Below are 22,404 nucleotides of genomic sequence, written 5' to 3'. Positions count from 1 at the left end.
TAATTACCCTGTAACCTTTATCTTTTATGTTACCCTTTTGATACTCTTCTGAGTGTTCTGTATATTTGCATATGTTTCTTCAATAAAAAAAAATTAAACATGTTTATATAAATACATAATCGACATATGATATATGTACGTATATATGGGTTAGCCAATCTTTTTAGCTGACTTCAACCTAGATCACTTGGTGTAAGGATGGATAAGGCGTGACTGGACAATTTCATGATTCTACTCACTGTATTGTGCTATTGAATATGATTGAAATATATTACCAATAACTTCATAATGTAACTTTCCATCCCTTTCGGTTTACTTCATTGAAGCATTAGATTTTGTTAAAATGTTCAAAGCAGAAGATGAATATAATGTAGTTGGGAAATATGAATGTATTATTGTGAAACTAATGTTTGTATAACTACAAACTTTTAACTACAGTCTTACTACAACCATGTTAAACAATTGCTTGGTTAATAAAACGAGAATACTTATGTTTACTATATTTATGTTTTCTGTAAATGCTTTAGTATATCCTTGTATGCTTTTCGCAAGGCTTCCTCTTAGATGAATCGTGGTAGTCACTAAAACATTGTTAAATTGCACATAAATGAATTAACGTGTATAATTGATACCCACTTTCTCCTGCATTTGAGATCTAAAAGAAAACCAAAATACCACTTCACAAATGACTGATAAAATATATTTAACCGTAATAAATCTATAATAAACCAGCAAACATTCAAATAAATTTCACAATTATAACATGCACCCGGTCGTCACGAATTTGCCCCTCCTACGACGAAGGCGTCGCTTATGAATATTGATTACGCAACGCCGTTTTCGCGGATTATCGACTCACGTAACCTAATTGATATTTATGAACCAATCCCTGGCCATAGTAGGAAAGGTCTCATCCACAAAAGTGTGCCTCATACGCCTCCCATCTTCCATGTTTACGTCAAATCCCACCCAGCAGCGGATGTTACTGGAAAAGTGGAGCCGAGAACGCCAACAACGTATGATCTGAAAACCCTGGAAGAGTTCTTCGACCCGACATCTTCATTAACTCGAGGGATACCACAGGTAACGAGGCTTTGCCTGCGTGATTATTACGCGTTTTATAGCGTTGTCGTGGTAACGCTACTGGAGCCATCAGTGTGTTTTTGACCGAGGCCCGCGCTCGAATCATTGATGATGATCGCAAGGGATTTCGATTGCTTACGTTGTTTATCTATCGATACATATTTGACCTGTGTGATGTACACTTTGGCTGCTATGTAGCTCGAGGTTGGTCATGCTTCAGTTTTATCTTAATGTGCGTGAAAAGCAGTGAGCTGTGCTTGCTAATCTTTGCTGTTTGCAACAAAGCGTAGCGATGGTCACACACACTACACTTGCGTGCTATATTTGGGCGAAGTGTAGAGAACGTGGGCGTATTTTTAGGTGAACTCCACCCCCATAGTAGGATTTATGACAAAGACAATTATTTATGACACTTATATCTATTTAAATGACTCGTCCTTAAACGTAAGGCTAGCTCACACGCGCACACAAAGTGACGTAATAGTGAAATCATCAAATTCAGAGAAGTTACGTAATCCGTGTTGCTATCTGGGATTAAACTCGAGGTCGGCTGTTCGCTGCTCTCTATCCACAACACTCTAGAAAACACGAGAACAAACACATCAAATGCCCCAGTGACACACTCGTGTATTAGACGAGTTGACGTCAACAACCACCGCATTATAGATCTTATAGACCAATCTTACTTATCGTAAACAACAGAGGTCGTTTATTGGCAGAATATGTACAAGTTACACTCGACACACATTTATATGATCTAGATATAGTAGCAGACACGTGCCTTTATTTATGCATTTCCTGCTTTATTTCCTGTGTTAAATTACACGAAAGATGTCACGACACCTTTTATGTGGGGCAGGGGTAAAGAAACATTTCAACTTTATTAGATGAATATGATTTTATAAAGACAACATATCGATTCTGAACGTAAACAGCTGGCTTTCACTTGGAGTGCAAAAAAAGAACTATGGAGAGAAAACCTCTCTAGGATGATACATTGTGTGTATCTAGATACAATTAACATGAGATGCAAGGATACAATGAACATTCTGGAATCTGTGTAGCAAAAAAGCTGATAAACACTTGAAACAATCCTAATATTCAGTTGACTTTTAAATGAAATTTCTGAGCATCCCTTGCAACCTTTTGGAGGCCTCCTGGGGGTCCACGGACCCCAGTTTGAAAACCCATAATGTTGGTGGGCACGCCACATGTTTATGTGATTTGGAATGTTTGGGGGTGATACTTGGGAAATGTAGATTATATTTGTGGTGGATATGTTTTCTTAACTTCCAAATGATATTTTCCAGTTTTCTTCCTTTCTTCCTTTCTTCCTTCCTCCTCTGTTATTGGTTGAATTATATAAACAGTGCATTATCTGTTGTCTACTGGTTCATTTATGTAGCCAAGGGCCTTGTGGCTTTCACCGCTGACAATTATTTGTTTAAAGTGCAAAGCAAACATCATTCATGGTTGTGGGTGTGTTCTTTTTGTTGATGGACTCAGGAGAATGAGCAGGGAGTGTGTATCTGCTCAGTGATAACTAAATGAGACTGTAGTCATAGATGGAGCTCAGACTGAACCATCCGTCATGTTTGTGTTCACTACAGAAACAGGCAGTGTGAGCAGAGGTCCCTTCTCTAGCGCCCGTCAAGGGAATCAACATGTCCAGTGACCCCCCTCCTCCTTATCCAGGGGGCCCCAATGCCCCTCTTCTCGAGGAGAAAAATGGACAACCTCCAGTTTATGGTAAATTTCTACAGTAGATATTTTTTCTCGTCTGTGTGGTCTTTTGAAATCGTTTTCTTTAATCGTATACAGAATATATGTTTCCCTCTTTTCACAGCTCTTTAAAATTTCATGAAGCCAGAGGAAATGCATTTACGTTTAAAGGGCACTCATAGTTGTACTTGCTCAAAACATGTCAGTGTCAAATGTTGTGGCCAGACTAAAATGTACTAAGAAACTGCAGCGTGCAAAATGCTGTTAGAATTAGAGTGGGATGCAGAAGCCTGAGACCAAAGAGAATCGGCAATGTTTTCAGTTATTAGTAGTTTGAAGAATGTTTACAATAAACAATATTTAAAGGTCCAGTGTGGGGTGATCTATTGATAGAAATGCAATATAATATACAAAACTATGTGTTCAGAGATGTATAAAGAGCCTACACAATGAAGAGTTATGTTTTTATTACCTTAGAATGAGCTATTTCTATATATTATGCAATATTTTATTATTAAATACAAGACTTTCTAGAAACAAAAATCAACTTGAATTAACTATGAATAAACGTAACTTTCTGCTGGGTCGAAAATAGAATAGATTTCAAAATAGACGCATTCTCACTAGTGGTCCCTGATTCATGGTGTGATGCTGGAGGTCTGTGATTTCTTTCTTTAATTTTGTCATATCATGTTTCATCAGCAGCCAATGCTCCAGTAATGACAGAACCACCACAGGCACACCCCCTGCCTCCAGAATACGGACCTCCACCTTATGAAGCCACTCTACAGCCCGGCTTTGTTCCACCGCATGTGCCAGGTGAGAGCGCAATGCCTAAGCCTATGGCTGTACCAATGACCAGGTACCATCCCCACGTGGGTTTACCATTCACCTCTGTATGTTATACAAAAGAAATTCATTATCGCAATATATTCCCCGCTGCAGGTGGTTACTACCCTCCCCCTGGGCATTTTCCTCATTCAGTGGGAATGGAGCACTATGGTCCGGGGCCCAGTAACTTTGCACCGGGTCACACGGCCACGGTTCTCACTCCTCCTGGTGCAGCCACCACTGTGACTGTTATGCAGGGGGAGATGTTCCAGTCAGCTCCAGTGCAAACCGTGTGTCCACATTGCCAGCAGCCCATCATCACCCGCATCAGCCATGACATCGGCCTCATGAACACCCTCTTCTGTCTGTTCTGCTTCTTTGTCGGGTAAGTGTGAATAGAGCAGCAACAGTAGGATTTTATGTAAGGCCGTCTTTGTATGTTTGAGAGAATATGACATTCGGTAGGCCTGAAGGTGCTATTCAGTGTTCAAATACTTTCTCGTATCGCAGCTTATTTGGTTCAATGTTATTTATTTAGTGCTTTCCACAATTTGCACTGTTGCAAATAAGCGGTTAAGAAATTATTTTTATATGAAAAAGATTATGTATAAAATATGCAAAAATGTCATCATTTAAATATGCTGCATTGTCGTAAGGGCTTATCCAGAAGCGATTTCTATTCTGTTTTTGTAATGCTATTGGCCCAGAAATTCACCTTTAAGATTCCTCAAGATTGACAGCACGTTGTTTATTTCTTTGTTTTGCAGTTGTGATCTGGGCTGTTGCTTGATCCCCTGCATGATTGACGAACTCAAGGATGTGACGCATACTTGCCCGAACTGCAAGGGCTATATTTACACATACAAGCGCATATGCTAACAGTTATATGCTGAAAACAATCGTCCTGTGACCTCAGTCTGGTGGGTTGACAACTTTCTTTTCCGTCTGATACCCATATTTTTATTTTCCGCCCCATTTATTTGTCACTTCTCACTTTATATATTAAATCTCACTCTTAATGTACTGAGACTACAATGTAGTTTGAGGCTAAAACCTGTAAAATAAAGCAGCGCTGTTTAGCAGATAACGATGGAAGGAATGAGAAACATTTTATATGCAAAACGATAACATTGAGTCATTAAAGCACTATTACGTTTTTTTTTGCAACAAAAGTGTACGAGTTTGGAGAAAATGTTAAATGGTATCTTTGTCAAGCTCGTACGTGAATGTTACCTAGCAAAACTGAAGTTCACTTCAGATCAGTGTTGTTTTATTTTAACTGTAGGATTATGCATTATTTTAACATTGAATGTCTTTGAATGAGACTATTATTAAAGTCCTAGAGTAACGTCGCTTTTTCCTGTGAAAATAAGTTTCTCTGTATTTGTCATCTAATGCAAACGTAAATGTTTTTTTTTCCTTAACTTTTGTTTGTTGCTATTTTTTGTTTGCAGTTCACTTGATGTAATGTGCATTATTGTGTAGATCTGGTTCATTTCAAATGAAGGGTTTCTTTTTCTCAACAAGCTACTCCGTAAAGCTTATAGTGTGTTAATGCAATGTAGTTAATGTTAGGGTCGAATACAAATTAACTTTTAAACTGTGAATCAAAACTATAGCTTCGGTGCTTCTTGAACCACTATAGAAGCTGTCTCCGTTGTCACTAAGCTACAGTAGATGAAAGCTGTGCGACTTGCAGAAAAGCATCATTTTTTTATGTTAATTGTGGTCAGGACCGCCGAGGTTCTGTTTTTTTTCCTTTACTTGAACCTAGTGAAGTTGTTTCCTCTAAAGAGAGGAAGTTTTGGTACAGGTTATTTAAATCTGCTTGCTGTTGGAATACTCCAGCATGTTGAAGCCCGCTGCATGACATCACTGTAATCTTTGACAGTGTTTCATAGGGCCATATGTCCTCTGAGCTCAACGCATCACGATGTGCCGCTTGCTACACTGAGCTTCAGAACTCAACGGAGATGTACTGTTCACTGTGTGCAACGGGCCACAGGGATTTAAGAGATGATTGTCCCATTTCTCTGGAATGATCAGATCGTTTCATTTTTGGCATTTATCCTTGACATTTCTGCTAATTTGTTTCTTATGTGGAAAAGCTTTGATGATTTAGATTTTTGGATCATCCTAAAAGTGATGACCTACACTCGTAGGTGCTTCATGATGCCATAGAAGAACCATTTTTGGCTTTACCATCCAACGTACCTTTGATAAGATGGTTAAAAAGGGTTATTTTATTGCATCTCCGTATAGAACCTAGGCCTGGATGCAGAATACAGTTTGTAAACATTACAAAGGATTCCGTCCTGTCTAAAAGATGTTATTTACCGCATTGTTTTTCAAAAGATTCTACATCATGCATATATTACACTATATATCTGAATATTGTATTACTGAATGTTGTGTACTGCTTTCAACAAGGAGATTCAGACACTGTCATATTCTGTTTCTCTTTTAGACAATCTGACTATGTCTATTAAAGCATCAGACTTCTCCTGTAGTGTAAATTATAAAGAAAATATATAGTTCTTTGTAAATGTGTACAAACCCACTGTGTGACCACATATGTTTGTTTTTCTTGAACCAGATCTGTTGAGTCAACACTGAATCTTTCAATAGTGTTTGAGCCTTTGCAGATAAACATGTACCTTTGTATGTTTTTTACCTCATTTATAATTGCTTCATTGCAACCGTAACTAACCCTCAACTTGCAAGCCATGAGCCATCATTTCATAACAGATACATCTCCATCTTCCACGTCCGATAATAGTAGAATAATCTCCAGTAAATATGTAATGCATGTTCATGAGGTTTACTTGCACAATCCAGGCTGGCTCCCTTTAATATGCTCTTGACTAGGTCTACATGCTTTGTGACTTGATGCTGTGCCGGACAGAGTAAATGTCAAGCTTGTGTTACCAGAATGCAGCAACTGTAGATAGATGCCTTGAGAATAATCTGTGGCACATGCAATGCTAAACAGAAGTCTCCAATGAATATGTAAAACTAAATATACTGACCTGTTATTATTTGAGGAAATAAATGGACAAACCAGATCATCTTGAGTTTTCTTTTTATTGACACCCACCCACAAAAACGTCATGGGGTCAGAACAAACTGTCTGTAAACAATGGAGTGACCTCAAATAAATTAATGATCATATACCTAACTGATATATTATAGTATCCAAATGTCAAAAGCATGCGAAAAGATAAATGTCGCTTTAACTATATTGCCATCTATAGAAACCGAGTGCATTGTATTGGATGTATAATCCAAAATGTGATTTAGTCCCTCCACCTATGCCCACATTGTGGACTACAGCACTTGTAGAAAGTTGTCATTGGTTCATCTGCAGATCTGGTTTGTATCTGCATGAAAAACGCCCTTGGGTGCTCACATTTTGGACAAGTTTCTACAAAGAATAAAATGAGAACATACATTATGGTTCACAAACCAAGTAACAAGTAATTTGAAGCTATCATAAAGTATATCATATAAAAAAAAATGTACTCCGACATGGGCTTTACCTGCTGTTGAATCTACGTTTTCCCATGCGGCAGAGCCTCCGAGGACATCATCGACTTCTTTCAGTTTGGGATACTTTCTATTATTCACCTAAGAAATGTTATTCAAACAAAAGTTATTAAACAACGATTTAATAGCAATATGAAACCGTCATTTATCGAAGGTTTGCTTTGTGTGTTTTACAATAAAGGGATACTTCAACCAAAGATTCTGCCATAATTTACTCACCTTCGAGTTGTTCCAAATTAGTAAAAAATCTATTTGTTCTGATGAACAAGGAGAAAAATATTTGGAAGAATGCTTAGATTCAGACAGATTTTCCTACTATGTGTGTCAAGGGGGGCATAAGTCTGGTTATAAGTAGGGATGCACGGTAAATTATCGGCCGTATCGGTATCGGCCGATAAACGGTCATTTTAATGTTGTCAACCGATAATAAAATTTAGGCCGATATATTAAAGCCGAGAAATGATGAATAATTTATCTGCTTGAACCACTTCAGGTGCACGTTGCTCAAAGTTAAGTACAGTACTGTATCTTTCTGTTGTGATCATTCACTGACTGCTATTAGCAAAACATTGCTGATGTAGGTACAGTATGGTTGTGTAAATTGTAGAAACAAAAGCACATAGTTTGAATCAGACTGCTGTCTGAATGCTTTCTGTATTTAGACCTGTAAGGCTTGTGGCTATTGAACACCTTTCTGGGTCGCTCTGGGAGGACATCTACAATCTGTTTACTAAATAAACATTACACGAGAAAAGTTTAAATTAGTTGAACTAGTGTAAAGTAAGCTCGATAAATACATTTCAGTCTCAGAAAATGTTATGTTAATATTTAGGTTCTGCGTATCGGCCAATTTATCGGTTATCGTCTTCCAGTGCTCAAGAATGATCGGTTATCGGCCAGAATATACATATGGGTGCATCCCTAGTTATAAGCATTCTTCCAAATATCTTTCTCTGTGTTCATCAGAACAAATACATTTATACAGATTTGGAACAACTCAAAGGTGAGTAAATGATTAAACAATTTGTATTTCTAGGTGAACTGTCCCTTTAAAATCAAGCATGCCAGCCGCAATATGACACAAACATGCGTATATGACCCGAACACACACGCAACTATAAGAAAATGTCATTCATATTTGATTCAATTGCACACAATCTATAAACACATAATTCTAAATGTGCCAATAATACAGATCACTCCCTTCTTTTGGTGTTGTAACGATCTTCCCATTACCTTCCTCGTGACGTTGTGTACATATGGACAAGTATTACACGCGAATCTGTAGCATCTTTGACCCTCTTCAACGATCAACACATTTCCGCACGTTGGACAAAACAAAAGCATTTTCCAACAGGTGGATAAAACAAACGGGATTAAATACGATCGGTTTCTTTCGGTCTTTTCACTTCGAGAAACACATGACGGCCAGCGGCGTGTCACACTGTTTTGGGCTCGGAATGAAACCAGAAATGAATAGGAATTAAAGTTGGTACTAATGAGCAGAATGATGCTAACGCGGGTGAACCTGGTAAAAAGTAAAGCTTGAACCATTTGCATTTTAAGTATATATATATATATATTTAGATAATCATAGATTCACAGAAAAAGAAACGTACATCTTTAACACGCGGAACTAAATAATGGTGCATCGCCGAAATGTGTCGACAGAGTGTTTCTTTCATTGTGCTTCAGCAGCACAACGCAGTTAGTTTAGTTTTATCAGACAAACTTTCACTCATATATCGTGATACTGCTCTCAATATGAAGTTGTTGTTTGATATGAAGATGTAGTTTCGTCTACTGAATACATTAACGCCGAAATGTCGGAAAGAATGTCGACGGGTAACCAAGTACAGAAGAAGTTACGTAGAGAAACGATCCACATTAACGGATTTATGGGTACACAGAGTCAGAGATAGTACAGATTTTACTTAATAAAATGGATGAATGTCCAGATCTCTTGATTGTGGAAAAGGGAGAATTGGAGGAGAAAAGTGTCGCAGATGATATCAAAACGGAGGAGGAGGAGGAGCAGGAGGATGAGGAGGCATTGCCACATTCAGAAATTCTAGACATCTTTGAGGAAGGGCTTGCTCTGATGGTGCAGGACCCTTTACTTTGTGACCTGCCGATTCAGGTGCGTCCTCATTGGAAATCACAAAACATGGCCATGATCTTTTAAGATGTTTATTTGATTGAATTTTATCATCCAACTGTATAGGTGACATTGGAGGAGGTCAACTCTCAGGTGGCACTGGAATATGGTCAAGCCATGACTGTTCGAGTTTGTAAAGCCGATGGAGAAGTCATGCGTACGTTGTTCCTGCAATCACCGCTGTTTGTTCTCAGGATTTTGTTATAAAGAAAGATGTTGAGTCTGTTTAAATGCGTTCTCAGGTCAATGATGTATTTATTTATTAATATGCATTTATTTATCCGCAGCTATTGTGGTTGTGCAATCAGCCACGGTGCTGGATCTGAAGAAGGCCATTCGTAGATATATGGAGCTCAAACAACAGCGAGAGGGTGGCGTCAAACACATCGGCTGGTGAGACATGACACATGCCATGTGACTTTGAATATACGATATGCTTAATTTATGTTCATATATTTTTCCTTGTGATAAATCCACTTTTCCTCTCAAGGAAATATGTGTGGAGAACCTTTCACCTGGTTTTTAATGGAGACAAATTAGAAGATGACAACGGAAAGCTTAAGGAGTAAGTTCAAATGATAAGTGTCCTTTTTAAGCTGTAATAGAAAAGAGTGAAACGTGACATATATTACCTTGATCGATGTAATGAAATGTAATTCAGTGTTCCCTCACATTTTTCAGTTATGGAATCAGAAACAGAGATGAAGTGACATTCTTGAAGACACTGAGGAAGAAATGAGCACGGGCTTGACATTCAATTGCTCAGTTTGTGGAATGAAATTCTTGTCAAAACTGGAACAGTCTAAATAAAACAAATGAAAAAGGAAGATTGTCATTAGTACCTAGGGTATATTTAGTCATATTCAAATCAACCTTTGTTTTCTTTGCAAAGATGCAAATATGTGACATGAAAGCAAAAGTCATGTTACCGACACACTTTAACAAAACTGAATCTGAATTATATTAAACATGATATTTGTGGAATTTAATGTTAATGAAATAATGGAAATATTGAACTCCTTTCCTTGACAAATAATAATAAAAAACTATACAATATAAAACTTTAAATAAAATTTTATAATGGGTCCAGCAGACCTGACAAAGCCTCTCAACAAGATATGTTTTTAGAAACCTTCCGGTGACACGAACTCTTCATGGCTCTGAACGCAAGAAAAAAGTCACACCACATATTTAAATATTGAAAATATGTTCCTCGTTCTGTAGCATTTCAGTTTGACTTTCCTATTATTTCCTTACTGCATTGTAAACAGTTGACCAGTAAGGCTAAATGCATCGACAACAGCAAACACAGGTAACTGTCCTTTATATCTTTCATTTTTAATGTGACCCAGACTTTGTTCACTATATTATGTCACAGTGCAATTCGAAAGTTTTATTTATGTAGAATTACGGTCTGATTTCCTAATATTTTCTGATTTGATTCATTTTAACAGTGCTGTAAAATATGACAATGTCATATTTTATATAAGTTTCTTTAAATAAATAAGCAATGTTAATTCCTGTCCTGAAACCACAGTGATATCACGACACCCAAGCATGGGCTCTTAGAAGACTAAGAACAAGTGAATTCTCACCATGCCTGGACAATCTCATGAACGGGAGTTGGAACTCCCAGAGGAGCTCAACGGGCTCTCCTTAAGAAGGCAGCGGCTCACCGACAGACGCAATGTCTTGGCTTTGCTGATCGATTTCAAGCAACATAACTGCCAAAATGAAGAACGTTAGTACAATATGTTAATAGCATTTGTTATTTTCAACTAAACTAATGTTTTAAAGGAATATTTCACCTTCAAAGTGAAAATTTTGTTATTGTTTATTCACCCCCTTGACGTTTCAAACCTCTATCACTTTCTTCTGCAGAACAAAAGATATTTAGAAAATTATTGATAACAGAAAACCGTGGGTCTCCATTGACTTGCATTGGTTTTGCGTCCATACATTAGAAATCAATGGGGACCAATGGTTTTCTGTTACCAACATTCTGTACAATAGCTTCTTTTGTGATCTGCAGAAGAAAGAAAATCTCACAGGTTTAAAATGGTAAGAGGTTGAGTAAATGATGACAAAATGCTCAGAATTGATCTAATCCTTTAAGCCAAACAAATCGTGAAAAATATGTTATTTTTAATATAAATTATAATGTATATACTACGTTTGATCTTACTTTTTTATCATTGTTGTGACCAAAAGAGTATTACAGAGAGACTGCAGAACTTCAAGAAATTGATAAGCAACTCCAAGCTCTGTCTCAGAGGAAGATTCAACTGCAGATGGAACAAGACCAGATAGGTGGAACTCATAACATATTAATTGGTAAAGTAACTAAAGACTTTTGTACATTTAATGTTTTGAGCAATTCCTGGAAATAACCCTAATGCACTTAGCTTGTGCATTTGAACTGACCATTTGACATACTTTTGTGGATATTTTATAACTTCTTTATGACAGACACATCCGTATCATCTCCTATTATTGTGGAGAGTCCACCGTCCTTTCCAGGTTAGTGAGTTTCATACACTTTTTCCACGATGTTAAGTCAATACTGCAGGTCATGGCAACATGTTTTAACATTACTCATCATCATAAGCTATTTTAACTTTTCACTAGTTGAGATTGAAAATAGTTATTATGCTTTAAAATTAAAAAGCAGTTTTTTACACTGTATGTGATGTGTTTTTAAAACAAGACGACACACATTTAGCTTCCTGCAAGTTGCTCATTTGTTTATTTCAGCTCCGCAGATTATTCTGGATGTTCAGGAACTTCCTAGACACCCATCCCAGACACAGTGTCCATACTGTCATGAATATATAACCACAGAGGTCACAAAGATCACCAGCAGTACCTCGTGTCTCATGTGTTTTATTTTCATTATGTTTGGGTAAGTTGAGCACTGTTTGGTTGTTAAACAGTTGTTTCCATGAAAAAGGATGTGTCTGTGTGGATAACAGGAATTGTTTTGTGCTTTTGTCTGTGATGGTCGTAGTTGTGTAGCTGGCTGCTGTCTGATCCCATTCTGCCTGGATAACTGCAAAGATATTGTTCATAAGTGTCCGAAATGTCGGAGTCACATATTCACCTGCAAAAAGCTCTGAGGGGTGGAACATGTCGAGTGAATTTAACAGAAAGATCAACAGAGATATCACAGCATCTGTATCTGAACTACAGCAACTTTGAGAATATCCATTCCTTTTCTCGACTATATTTCACCCGACAGGGTCACTGGAATTTTTAAACCAATGCCTGAAGCACCCTGGGGGTCTGAGCAATGGCTCTTGCTTATTGGTGAGAGCTCACGGCTAGCTGTTTGTGGGATGCGAACCAGCAACCTTCTGGTAATCGGCTCTGAGCTTGGCCACTTGCTGTGAACTTTCAAAGCAAAAGTTCATATGCATACTTTGTTTGCTGGCTAAGCACTTTTACATTTTCACTTTAAGGTGTCCTGGAAGATAAAATATGGAAAGATGGAGCACTGTGACAACTGCGACTGGAACTGTGATCATTCCTTCAAAGTCATTTAATTGAATTACAGTTTGTTTTGGTGTTTTAAAGGATTTTAAATGTGAAGAATATGCTACTAAGAAATGTGAAATGTAATTGACATAATTGGGTTCTGGTTTTTATTGCTGATTTGTCAGTAGTTGTGGTTTATTCATGTTTAAACACGTCCATGATTTATTTACCAAGCAGCACTCATGGCGGTTTGATGGATATATATTGGTTAGAAACATTAAGTTACTAATCTAATATATTATATAGGCCTATTCTTAGAGATAAATAGCATTTAATACTTATTTGGTATTAATACTATAATTTGATATGTTTATGCACTTTAGCTTTATTACGTGGTTACTGTTTTAAAAACAATAAGGCACTTCAAGGTCGCCTTGAAATTATGAGGCTCTATCGGACATTTGTCACAATTTAGTTATTCACATGTTCTGTCGTTTTTTCTTTATGTTGTGTACATTTTAAAACTTCGAAAACAAAAGGTTTCATTTACGAAGTCAAAAGGAATTAAAAAACTTCTCAAAATCCAGACTTCTGGCCACTCTCAGCCTTCTTTTGCTTAATCTTTCTTTAAATGAGAGTTAAAGCTGCTGTTGTGAACGCCAAACAAGTCGTTTTTCAAGTTTCAAATACAGAACCAATTTAATGATAAAAGGCTGTATATACAATAAAGATATGTACAAAGACAACCGCAAAAACTTATTTACAGTTGCACAAATATGTAAAAAATGTATGTGTATATGTAAAACTATATACACTGTGCAAATATGAGGCATACAATCACTCTCCAAAAGGTCATTAAGATTACAAAATTAGTTCTTGACAATCTTCAAAAGACTGCATTACATAATTCATTTGCTGAACATGTAGGAAAAAGTTAAACCCTTCTTTATAAATTCATACATATGTTGTCAACCATAACCTATGAATACACTGAAAAAATATATATTCATGCAATTCAAATACACGTGAGCACTGCAGAAATGCAGCGAATGGTCTGTTTACATAATCAGGAGCATTGGATCTCTGGTAAAGAGAAAGGTAAAATATCCCTTCAGAAATAACATTTCTAAATATAGTTTAGACATTGTGTTTGGATGAGGAACTGCTAGTCAATGAGTTAATGTTCCATCCAAAGTCAAGTAAGTGCACTTGTTTTGGGCGTGTTTTAACAGAACAGGCTGCTATTAAATCTGCAAACACAGCAGAAAACTAATTCATGGATAGAATGTTACATCTTGAAAGAGTGCTGTAATTTTCCAACGGGTGGCGCTACATCTTCACATTTTATAGAAAACAGACTAAACCGTCAATCTGACCGAAAGCCCATTTCAATCTTACAAATAAACGGAGGTTTGTGATTAAAGTACATTCACAAAAAATGTAATCCTGTATTTCAGTGGTTATAAATGAATCTCTAATGCTGTGAGATAATTTAACCTTCGGCTTGAAGACTTTATTTAGGCTACAATGACGACAAATGTGGGCTATAAGTCACACCACCAGAGTCTGATAGCTACGGTCTGATGTGATCCTGGTCCGTATTTCAAAGGGACAGTTCACCCAAGAATACAAACTCTGTCATCAGTTCCTCACCCTTGAGTTGTTCCGAATCTATATGCATTTCCTACATTCTTCAAAATATCTTCTTTTGTGTGCAACAGAACAAAGAAATGTATAACCCTAATGTATAAAGCAAATTTACGATGGTGGACGGGAACTGTTTGGCTACAAACATTCTCTGTGTTCATCAGAACAAAGAAGTGAACAAAGACAGAATTTTCAATTTTGGGTGAACTGTTCCTTTAAGATTAACCCCATCTCTCTTGTTCGGGATAATAATGGCCCTCTAGCGTATCCACAGGTCATAGAGTTTGTGCCTCTCCCTCTCATTTGCTTTGTGTTTGGCCCCACGATGGGTTTGGTAAACAAAGCGTCCAGACGCCAGTCATCTGACGAGGATGAATTTGAATGTTTTACAAATTCAGGACGAAATGTTTCTAAAGATCACTTCTTAGTCCTGCATGTTATTTAGCTGCCAAAATGAACAGAATACCCCAACGGAAAAGGGAATTGCTTTTTGACCAAATCTAAATGAGCCACTAGACAGGTTGCTACAGGAAAAAGATTACATAAGAAATCTAACAATTACCATGACACCTTATTTCCCTCTCAAATGTCTGACGTTTGAAAACTTCAAACAGTGTTAAAATCTAAGACTACTTACTGAGCTCGGTTAATGTAAAAAAAAAACAATGGTGTGCGTCTTGCTTTCCTAAAAATATGTGATTTGTCTATAATAAATCTAAAATGATAAAGAGCAGAATTCTAAAAATACATTCTATATAACACAGTTAATGTTTTACAGCTTCAGAATATGAAATGCAGAAGGTCAAAATGACTGCCCATGTCGGTGAAAATGACATTTCTTTGTCTTGATAGAGATGTAACCGCATACAACTACACACACATCTGCATTTATTGGCACGGATGAGTAACGCCGAGACAGAACTATCAGTGGTCTCTATATATTTGAATGGAAGTCACACCGAACGACACCATATCCTTCACATCCGAAATGCTCAGCAAATCTGAACAACTAAATTACCAGAACCAGTTCTTTAAGTCTTGGAACTCATGACCACCACAAATGTTCGCCTCGCGGCTAACAAATCCTCTGAGATTCTCCGTAGTCTCCTTTCCTTGCATCATCCTCAATCCCAATGTAACTGTAGATCGGATGAGTCCAGAAAATCCGAAGAAAACACAGTGGGAGAGGATATACCAGCAGTTCCAGGTATGGTCAGGTCTAACCACTCCATGTTGTCGAGGCCGGTGTCCTGCAGATGCAGGGCGGAGGTTGGCGTGTGCGTGAAGGTCAGATCTGAGGTGTCCATTGGGGAGTGGGGGTGATCCAGCAGCTGATTTTTCAGCAGGGTCCGTGGTTCGGCGTCCCCCAGCAGGGCCTCCAGCTGGTTATCTGAAGCCAGGGCCACCAGGCGGGGTGGAGGCACTTGGGGCTGGTGGAGCGGGCGGGCCACGTGTATCTGTGGCGGAGGGCGAGACAGCACCGTGTTGATGGGCAAGGTGGTGACGTTGGCTGTAACTGGGTGGAGTCTGTCCAGAGATGGATCCTGCCTGGTCAGAGGGGATATTTCTGTGCAAGATCAAGAGTGACGTTATGTAAATACATCGCAGGATGAATTCATTCCATGAAAACGCGAACAAACTTTATTTTGAGTTTACTGTTCTTACCTCCACTCTCGATCAAAATGTCAAACAAATCATCCATGTGCTGACTTGTAGCAGTGGGAACCTTGGTAAGAAATTAACATGTTGAATTTACATGTGGTTCATTATATGAGATGAGAAAGAGGCATTATGAAAGCAGGCACTGTTTGGGTTCTTTGCATATTTCGCTATAGCTATTGCTTGAAATTACCTGCATTGTGGCTTGTAGGCAGCGGGTCTGTTTGACGGCCTCCTCATAGCGGGGCGGGTCTTTGCTCTTTGGGCTGTGATGATTGGGGAATGTAGACGGCTGGAGGATATTATTGAGCTGACAGGGTGAGGGGGGCTGATATAAAACATATGTAACATTAACTGTGTGGATGAGCAAACAAATGCAATAAACAAACATATGTTGTGATGAGAACTAGACAGACAGCAAATCAAAGAATATAAACAGATTTAGGCCAGATATCTACCCTACACAAAAACCGCTTACACCAAGAAGTATATGACACTCTTAAGAAAAAGGTTTTAAAGATAATAAATGTAAAAGAATAGTGAATTATAGTGTAACTATAGTGATAACCATTGTGATCTTTTTTTTAGAAAAATGTTACCACCTTGAACAATAAAACATTAACTTCAACACAAACTTGTGCATTTAAAGGAACAGTTCACCTAGTTCACATTATTCATCTGAACTCTTAAAGAGCGTTCACACCAGACTCGGTATATCGCGCTATTCGTACGTAGTTGGATGCTCGAACATTTTGAGTTTACTCAAAATTTACTTCATTACAGGGTCAAATTCGTGTTGTTGCGAAATGGCTGACATAGATTTAGTTGAGAGGGTAGCTGCGCCTTATGTGCCATCGCGTCTTTGCATTGACTTAACATGTAAATCACTCACGCTTAACGCTCCATTCGCATCTGGTGTGAATGCACAGTTAGGCCGAAGCGTTTTGTAAATAAGCTATTTGATCATTGTCAAAAAAACTATGATGGCCATCATAATATTTTCTATTAATATATTATCAAACTACAAATTAGATTAGATTGCAAGCTTATTTTTTATCACCTCTCAAATGTGGGCAAGTGTCAGTGGATGGGCGAAAGAAGTAAAATCCAAATGTGCAGAACTGTGCATAAGTTAAAAAACATGTATGAGCCTACATGAAGTACGTTTCAAGCCTAACAGAACTATATAATCTGGCTTACTTTCTTAATGGGTCCATTTGGGGTCGTGTGTCTGGGCGAGACTCTGGGTGAAGTGCTGAGGAAGCACTGGGGCATTTCCACCACAGACTGATTGTGATTCTGCCTGTACTCAAATCCAGAGGTAGAGCTTCCACACAGAGGAACTGTCTGTGAATACATGAAGCAGATGCTAATATCACTCCAGTGCACTGTGTGTGTGTGTAAACAGGAGTCTCTTGTTCTTGGACTAGTCTTCCTTCTTTCTGACGGATTTTCTTAGACTTCTCTACTTTTGTCAGTTATTTACTCATGTCTGCGTTTGATGTTGTCGAGAGGATAATGCATCACCCCCTTGGCAACATCGATATGTACAGAACAAACCGCAGGACCCCGCAGAGGCTTTCCATTCGTGCCAAATCGGAGGAATATGCATCTGGGGCTTGTCATCGCAATAGTAAACGGAATTAGATTCATGCGGTGCGGGAACATTCAGAGCGAGAGGAAAGGTCAAGATAAAATCTACAAGCACTCTAAAACATACCTGTATAAAAGCACGCGCAGACAGCTCATACTGTTTATTTCTTTCTAACTGCAAACATTGTTTATGCAGTTAACCGCTTGAACTGTACTATCACGTATCTGTGAAGGGCAAAGCTGCCACCCACAGTTTAAAATCCTACATTTGTGATCAGCTGCTGACAGAAATGCATTTTTTGCTCGCAAAATGATTTTCACGTTCATTGGGCCTCATTTATCAAACGAGCGTAAAAACGGGCAGAGAAATCCTCTTATACAGAGGTTACGTGTTATTTATGCAACATTCGCATCACCAATCCATCCTAGAAAGATCGTACATGAATAAGTGTACATTGAAAATTACAGCGCTGTTTTCGGATCTGAAGATGATGTATCATTTCAGCAGATGGGTATGAGCGCCCCCTAATGTATAACATTCAAAACATGGATTGGCGGTAACAGAAGATCAGCAGATTCTGTGGCCATCTTTAAGAATCGTCTGAAAACCTCAGCAACTGACCGATCAGTTCTGACTTCTATCTCTTTCCATCAAAAAAAGCTCTGTATACTGTGGTAGACCAGTTTTATCGCACTTGTGCTTTTTTTTGTCCTTATGTCCTTATTCCAAGTGCTTCCATTGTTTACCTCATTTGAAAACCAATAAGGAAATAAGGATAAAAGCGTCTGCTAAATTAAAATGTAATATAAGAGAGGTTTTTGTTGTGTGAATATAAAATTGGCCAAAGAAAATCAGACGTTAGTTATGGCGTAACATGCTATATGCAGCAAGGTCACTGAAGATAAAATTATCTGTCTGTAGTGCATTTTATTTAAGAAAGTATATTTTAATATTTTAAATAAAACTATATTTTTGGCTTTATTAAAACTGTAGTAAAATTCCTAGATACAATAGTGCTTTTGAAACTTCCCATACCACATTTCATGTGAGGAAATATGAGAAATGCGCTGAAAACTAAATTTCTGTCCGCATGACTAAACAAACAAAACTTATTTCTATTTCTCAATATTCCTTCCATATAAGATATCAGACAGCTAAAACGTGATCATGAGACGTAATCTGATATGAGATTGGATCCTAGGCACCGCTTACGTCCATAGACCAACGCTAAGTTTTGCATTAAAACAACTGTTTATTCATGTCACAGACATCCAAACGGTCACATTAGATAGCACATGATACCTATTCTTGTATGAAATTCTGTAAAAAAATTGAAACTAGTAGCACTTAGTAAGTGTTCTGCTCACTTGAGGTGCAGACTGCGTCTGGTTTGAGTGTTGTTGTAGAAGTGCACTCTCAGACATCCGTGTTTGCTGAAGTGGACTTTGTAGGAGGCCTTGAGTCACCCCTGGCATTGCTGACTGGAGAATGGTCTGCGCCTGCAAAGCATACAGAAAAAACTAAGTAAGACAAAAGATCTATTACACATTTCCCCAAAGTGCATACCCAGAATGCTGAGAGACCTGTGTGGTGATGCAGTTACTGGGCACTGATATGGGCAGCAGGATCTGTGCAGCAGACTGAGAGTTGATCTGGGCCTGCGTTTGCTGATGCAGGACCTGAGGGACTTTCTGGTTGTTGATGTAAAACTGTTGGACTTGGGTGTGGTGCATCTGAATATGTGACTCTTCCTGTTTCACCCCTACGGTTTGTCGCATGGGACTGTGCTTAAAGTTGCAATTGGAGGCGGCACCGGTTTCCTCTTTGACGTGGACCGGCGATTCAGGTTCGGGTTGTAGTCCTCCGCCGTGCTGACCCCTCTTCTCCACCTTCAGCTGCATCTTGAGCTCCTCCACCAGACGCTGCTCCTGTTCCAGCTTCCGCATGAGCTCCTCAATCTGACGCTCCTTCTCGTGGAGGCGCTGGTCTTTCTCTGAAACTTTGTTCGATGTGATCAAGTCTTCGGATTTGAGGGCTGAGGTGCCAAGTGCTTTGGTCGGGCTTTCCTTACTTTCCTCCATAGTGTTGCTAGACGCTTCCAATCGTTCGGGTGACACGGGGGGAGTTGTGCTCATGTTGTCAGGTTGCAGGGCTGTTTTGGAGACGTTTGAGTCTACGGCTGTAGTGGGTTGAGAAGTCTCTTGGTGGGCTTTGAGTCTTTCTATGAGGTCTATTTTTGTGCCAGACACGGGTAGTCCACGCTGTTTCAACTCAATCTTAAGCTCGGCCACCTAAAGGTCAAAGGGTCGTCTTGATTTATTCAATATTATAGGTATTTTTTACAAGCCGGAAATGGATGGGCATAGTACACACCTTCATTTCATCTAGGTTCGCAGGCAGGGACCCCGGTTTCCGACAGGTCGCATTGTTGTTGGGACGTGAAGGGGTTGCGTTTGCCAAAGACACCACAATAGGAACGGACAGACTTGAGCTGCTGCTCAGGGCTACATTAGGGCAGCTGTTCTGGCTCTCAGCCGTTGGCCTGCAGAGGAGTAAAGGGGATTTTAAATGCAACGAGAACTTCCTGTTCCCTCATCATTTACACGTCTTTCACACACAATAGAAACAGACGTATATCTCAAAGTAAAAGAAGCCAAAATGAACAAGAATGGGAGGAACAGCCACGCTAAGTCTGGAGTGTTAACAGGTTTGTTAGACAAGATGAATAGTCGACAACACTATTTAAAGGCTATCGTTCATAGCACACAATGCCTCCATTCCTCGCTATTAAGCGTGGCTCTCTTGTCAAGCAATCAGGTTGATATGAAATACTTTTAACGTGAGAGCTGACACTGATATTTCATGATAAGTCATGAGCAGTTTGCACAGGGCTAAAAGCAGTTGAATGTGTGAACAGAATTTGCATTATGTAAGGGTGGAAAGTCTCTTCTGAATATTAAGAATCATTGTAACAAGTGCAGACAGTAATAAACACATCTATTGCCGCCGGCCGAAATAAAAAAGCCTGACCCTATGCATACTGAGGTATAGAGATCATATTAACTCGGAATATGCAATAAATATATAAAATGCAAATTAAAGGGTTGGTTCACCCAAACATAAAAATCATGTCATCCTTTATTCATATGTTGTTTAAAACGTGTATATGACTCTTTTTTATGTGGAACACAACCCAAGATATTTTGAGAAATGTCTCAGTGATTCTGTGTCCGTACAAGGGAATTCAATGGTGGCCAATATTGTTTGGTCGCCAAAAATCTTTAAAAGATCTTCTTTTGTGTTTTGCAGAAAAAAGTCATACAGGTTTGAAATGAGATTTGGGGGTAAATGAGGAAAGAATTTACATTTTGGGTCAAATATAGCTTTTTTAAAAACTTGCTGTTGCACTTTTCATGTAAAAGCATTTGCTTTTATCACTAGCAGCTTACAGCGAGTTCCTTACCCTTTTTTATTCATTTTTAATGAAATTGGAATACATTTTTTTATTCAGTATGCATGTGGCATTCACATTAACATTTAGTCAATTAGCTGATGCTTGTGAATGAATCATTTGCTATTTGTAGTAAGTGCTATCAAACTGCTCTCAGTCAGCTTAACACAGTACACGAAGCTATATACTGTAAATACATTGCCACATTTTTGTCTGTCCTTAGAAAAATAGGTGAGAAATAGAAATAATATAGATAGTGTCTGTATTATTGGGTCAGGTGTTGACGAAAGAAAAGCATCTTGAGCGGATTCTTAAAGTTGGCTAAAGATCCTGAAAAGACAGACAGATCATTCCACCATCGTGGAACGTCGCCAAGGCATAAAATCACTTTCACGCACCTTTCTCTAGAGGTGGCCGTGATATTGTGGATTATGGAAAATTATGGATAAGCTGAATACTGCAATATATCTGTGAATTTTATTGTTGCATGTGTCGTTTTGTTCTTATTTTAAATTTATTTTTATACGGTTTATACGGTTTCTTAATGTTTTCTTTTAATGTGTTATTGTTTGCACAGCACTATGGTCCACATTGCTGTTTTATGAAGTGCTTGATCTTTTCTTGGAATCGAACCGTTGCGCTGCTAACACAATGCTCTACCAGTTGAGCTACAGAAACACGTACTTGAGGGGCGCCGGCAATATTGCCTGGTAATTGTAGTGCTGTTGCTGTTGGCTGAGGATCTGGAGCTGCAGGAACTGCTGCTGTTGTTGAAGAATTTTGCCGTACGCTGAGTCCATGAGGGCTTCACTGTGTTCTTGCTTCTGGTCTGGTGGGATGTACTGGTGATATTTCAGCTTCCTAACCCTCGGTTTGGGTTCTCTACTCTTCTTGCTGCGGCTCTTGTCGTTGGCCTGTTTGGGTTGGCTTTGCTGCATGAAAAGAAGGGCGATAACTGAGATCATGGGTCAGATCATTGAAAGAGTCCCCTAAATCACACAGCAAACCAGCTCTGTGATTTCAGGAGACTCCCACGATCCTCCCTGTTAGAGATAACACAGCGAATGTGGAGGATTATGGGAGCCTCTCAAAATGAAGCATCAGCACTGTGACTAAACCATGAGGTGAAAGATTTGTTGGTGAAACGGTCAGCATGCAACTGTGAATAGGTGTGACATGCTTGAACATCTACCTAAAATGGCAGGAAGAGGAAACAGGATGTGGAGAGGATATGACCCT

At 38.7% G+C, this 22,404-nt stretch overlaps 4 protein-coding genes across 11 annotated transcripts in view; 2 read left to right on the top strand and 2 right to left on the bottom strand.

Moving 5' to 3' along the window:
* The first annotated feature begins 924 nt into the window (after positions 1–924).
* On the top strand, positions 925–6,701 carry cdip1 (cell death-inducing p53 target 1). Of its 2 annotated transcripts, none has more exons than XM_079456580.1 (5): positions 925–1,083; positions 2,694–2,832; positions 3,508–3,624; positions 3,751–4,021; positions 4,404–6,701. In XM_079456580.1, exons 2-5 carry the CDS (start codon positions 2,748–2,750, stop codon positions 4,513–4,515), a joined length of 585 nt encoding a protein of 194 aa, XP_079312706.1. In that variant the 5' UTR covers positions 925–1,083; positions 2,694–2,747; the 3' UTR covers positions 4,516–6,701. The 2 variants fall into 2 exon arrangements, with proteins under 2 accessions (XP_079312706.1, XP_079312707.1); XM_079456581.1 differs by having other exon boundaries at positions 965–1,083; positions 3,511–3,624.
* Position 6,702: 1 nt separating this feature from the next.
* On the bottom strand, positions 6,703–8,633 carry polr3k (polymerase (RNA) III (DNA directed) polypeptide K). Its single transcript, XM_079456579.1, has 3 exons — positions 8,419–8,633; positions 7,176–7,263; positions 6,703–7,060 (listed from the first exon to the last, which is right to left on the bottom strand). The coding sequence occupies exons 1-3, from the start codon at positions 8,527–8,529 to the stop codon at positions 6,933–6,935; spliced, it is 327 nt and encodes a 108-aa protein (XP_079312705.1). The 5' UTR covers positions 8,530–8,633; the 3' UTR covers positions 6,703–6,932.
* A 197-nt stretch (positions 8,634–8,830) lies between these two features.
* snrnp25 (small nuclear ribonucleoprotein 25) lies at positions 8,831–13,552 on the top strand. 2 transcript variants are annotated; one of them, XM_079456197.1, is made up of 10 exons: positions 8,831–9,322; positions 9,407–9,497; positions 9,628–9,733; positions 9,831–9,905; positions 10,022–10,652; positions 10,878–11,081; positions 11,552–11,674; positions 11,810–11,860; positions 12,095–12,242; positions 12,348–13,552. In XM_079456197.1, the coding sequence occupies exons 1-5, from the start codon at positions 9,125–9,127 to the stop codon at positions 10,077–10,079; spliced, it is 528 nt and encodes a 175-aa protein (XP_079312323.1). In that variant the 5' UTR covers positions 8,831–9,124; the 3' UTR covers positions 10,080–10,652; positions 10,878–11,081; positions 11,552–11,674; positions 11,810–11,860; positions 12,095–12,242; positions 12,348–13,552. The 2 variants fall into 2 exon arrangements, with proteins under 2 accessions (XP_079312323.1, XP_079312322.1); XM_079456196.1 differs by lacking the exons at positions 8,831–9,322; positions 9,407–9,497; positions 9,628–9,733; positions 9,831–9,905 and having other exon boundaries at positions 10,154–10,652.
* mrtfbb (myocardin related transcription factor Bb) overlaps positions 13,491–22,404 on the bottom strand; it is a 30,683-nt gene continuing 21,769 nt past the window's right edge. For all 6 annotated transcript variants that reach the window (XM_079456190.1, XM_079456195.1, XM_079456192.1 and 3 more), the window contains 8 exons: positions 21,850–22,097; positions 20,088–20,256; positions 19,298–20,005; positions 19,082–19,213; positions 17,321–17,467; positions 16,314–16,448; positions 16,127–16,187; positions 13,491–16,028 (listed from right to left, as the gene is read on the bottom strand). In XM_079456190.1, the coding sequence (XP_079312316.1) occupies positions 15,586–16,028; positions 16,127–16,187; positions 16,314–16,448; positions 17,321–17,467; positions 19,082–19,213; positions 19,298–20,005; positions 20,088–20,256; positions 21,850–22,097 (2,043 nt within the window). In that variant the 3' untranslated portion in view covers positions 13,491–15,585. The remainder of the gene's footprint in view (positions 16,029–16,126; positions 16,188–16,313; positions 16,449–17,320; positions 17,468–19,081; positions 19,214–19,297; positions 20,006–20,087; positions 20,257–21,849; positions 22,098–22,404) is intronic.

Source organism: Barbatula barbatula, assembly GCF_947034865.1.
Source record: "Barbatula barbatula genome assembly, chromosome: 5".
Lineage (NCBI taxonomy): Eukaryota > Metazoa > Chordata > Actinopteri > Cypriniformes > Nemacheilidae > Barbatula > Barbatula barbatula.
This window is presented reverse-complemented; position numbering and strand designations above follow the sequence as displayed.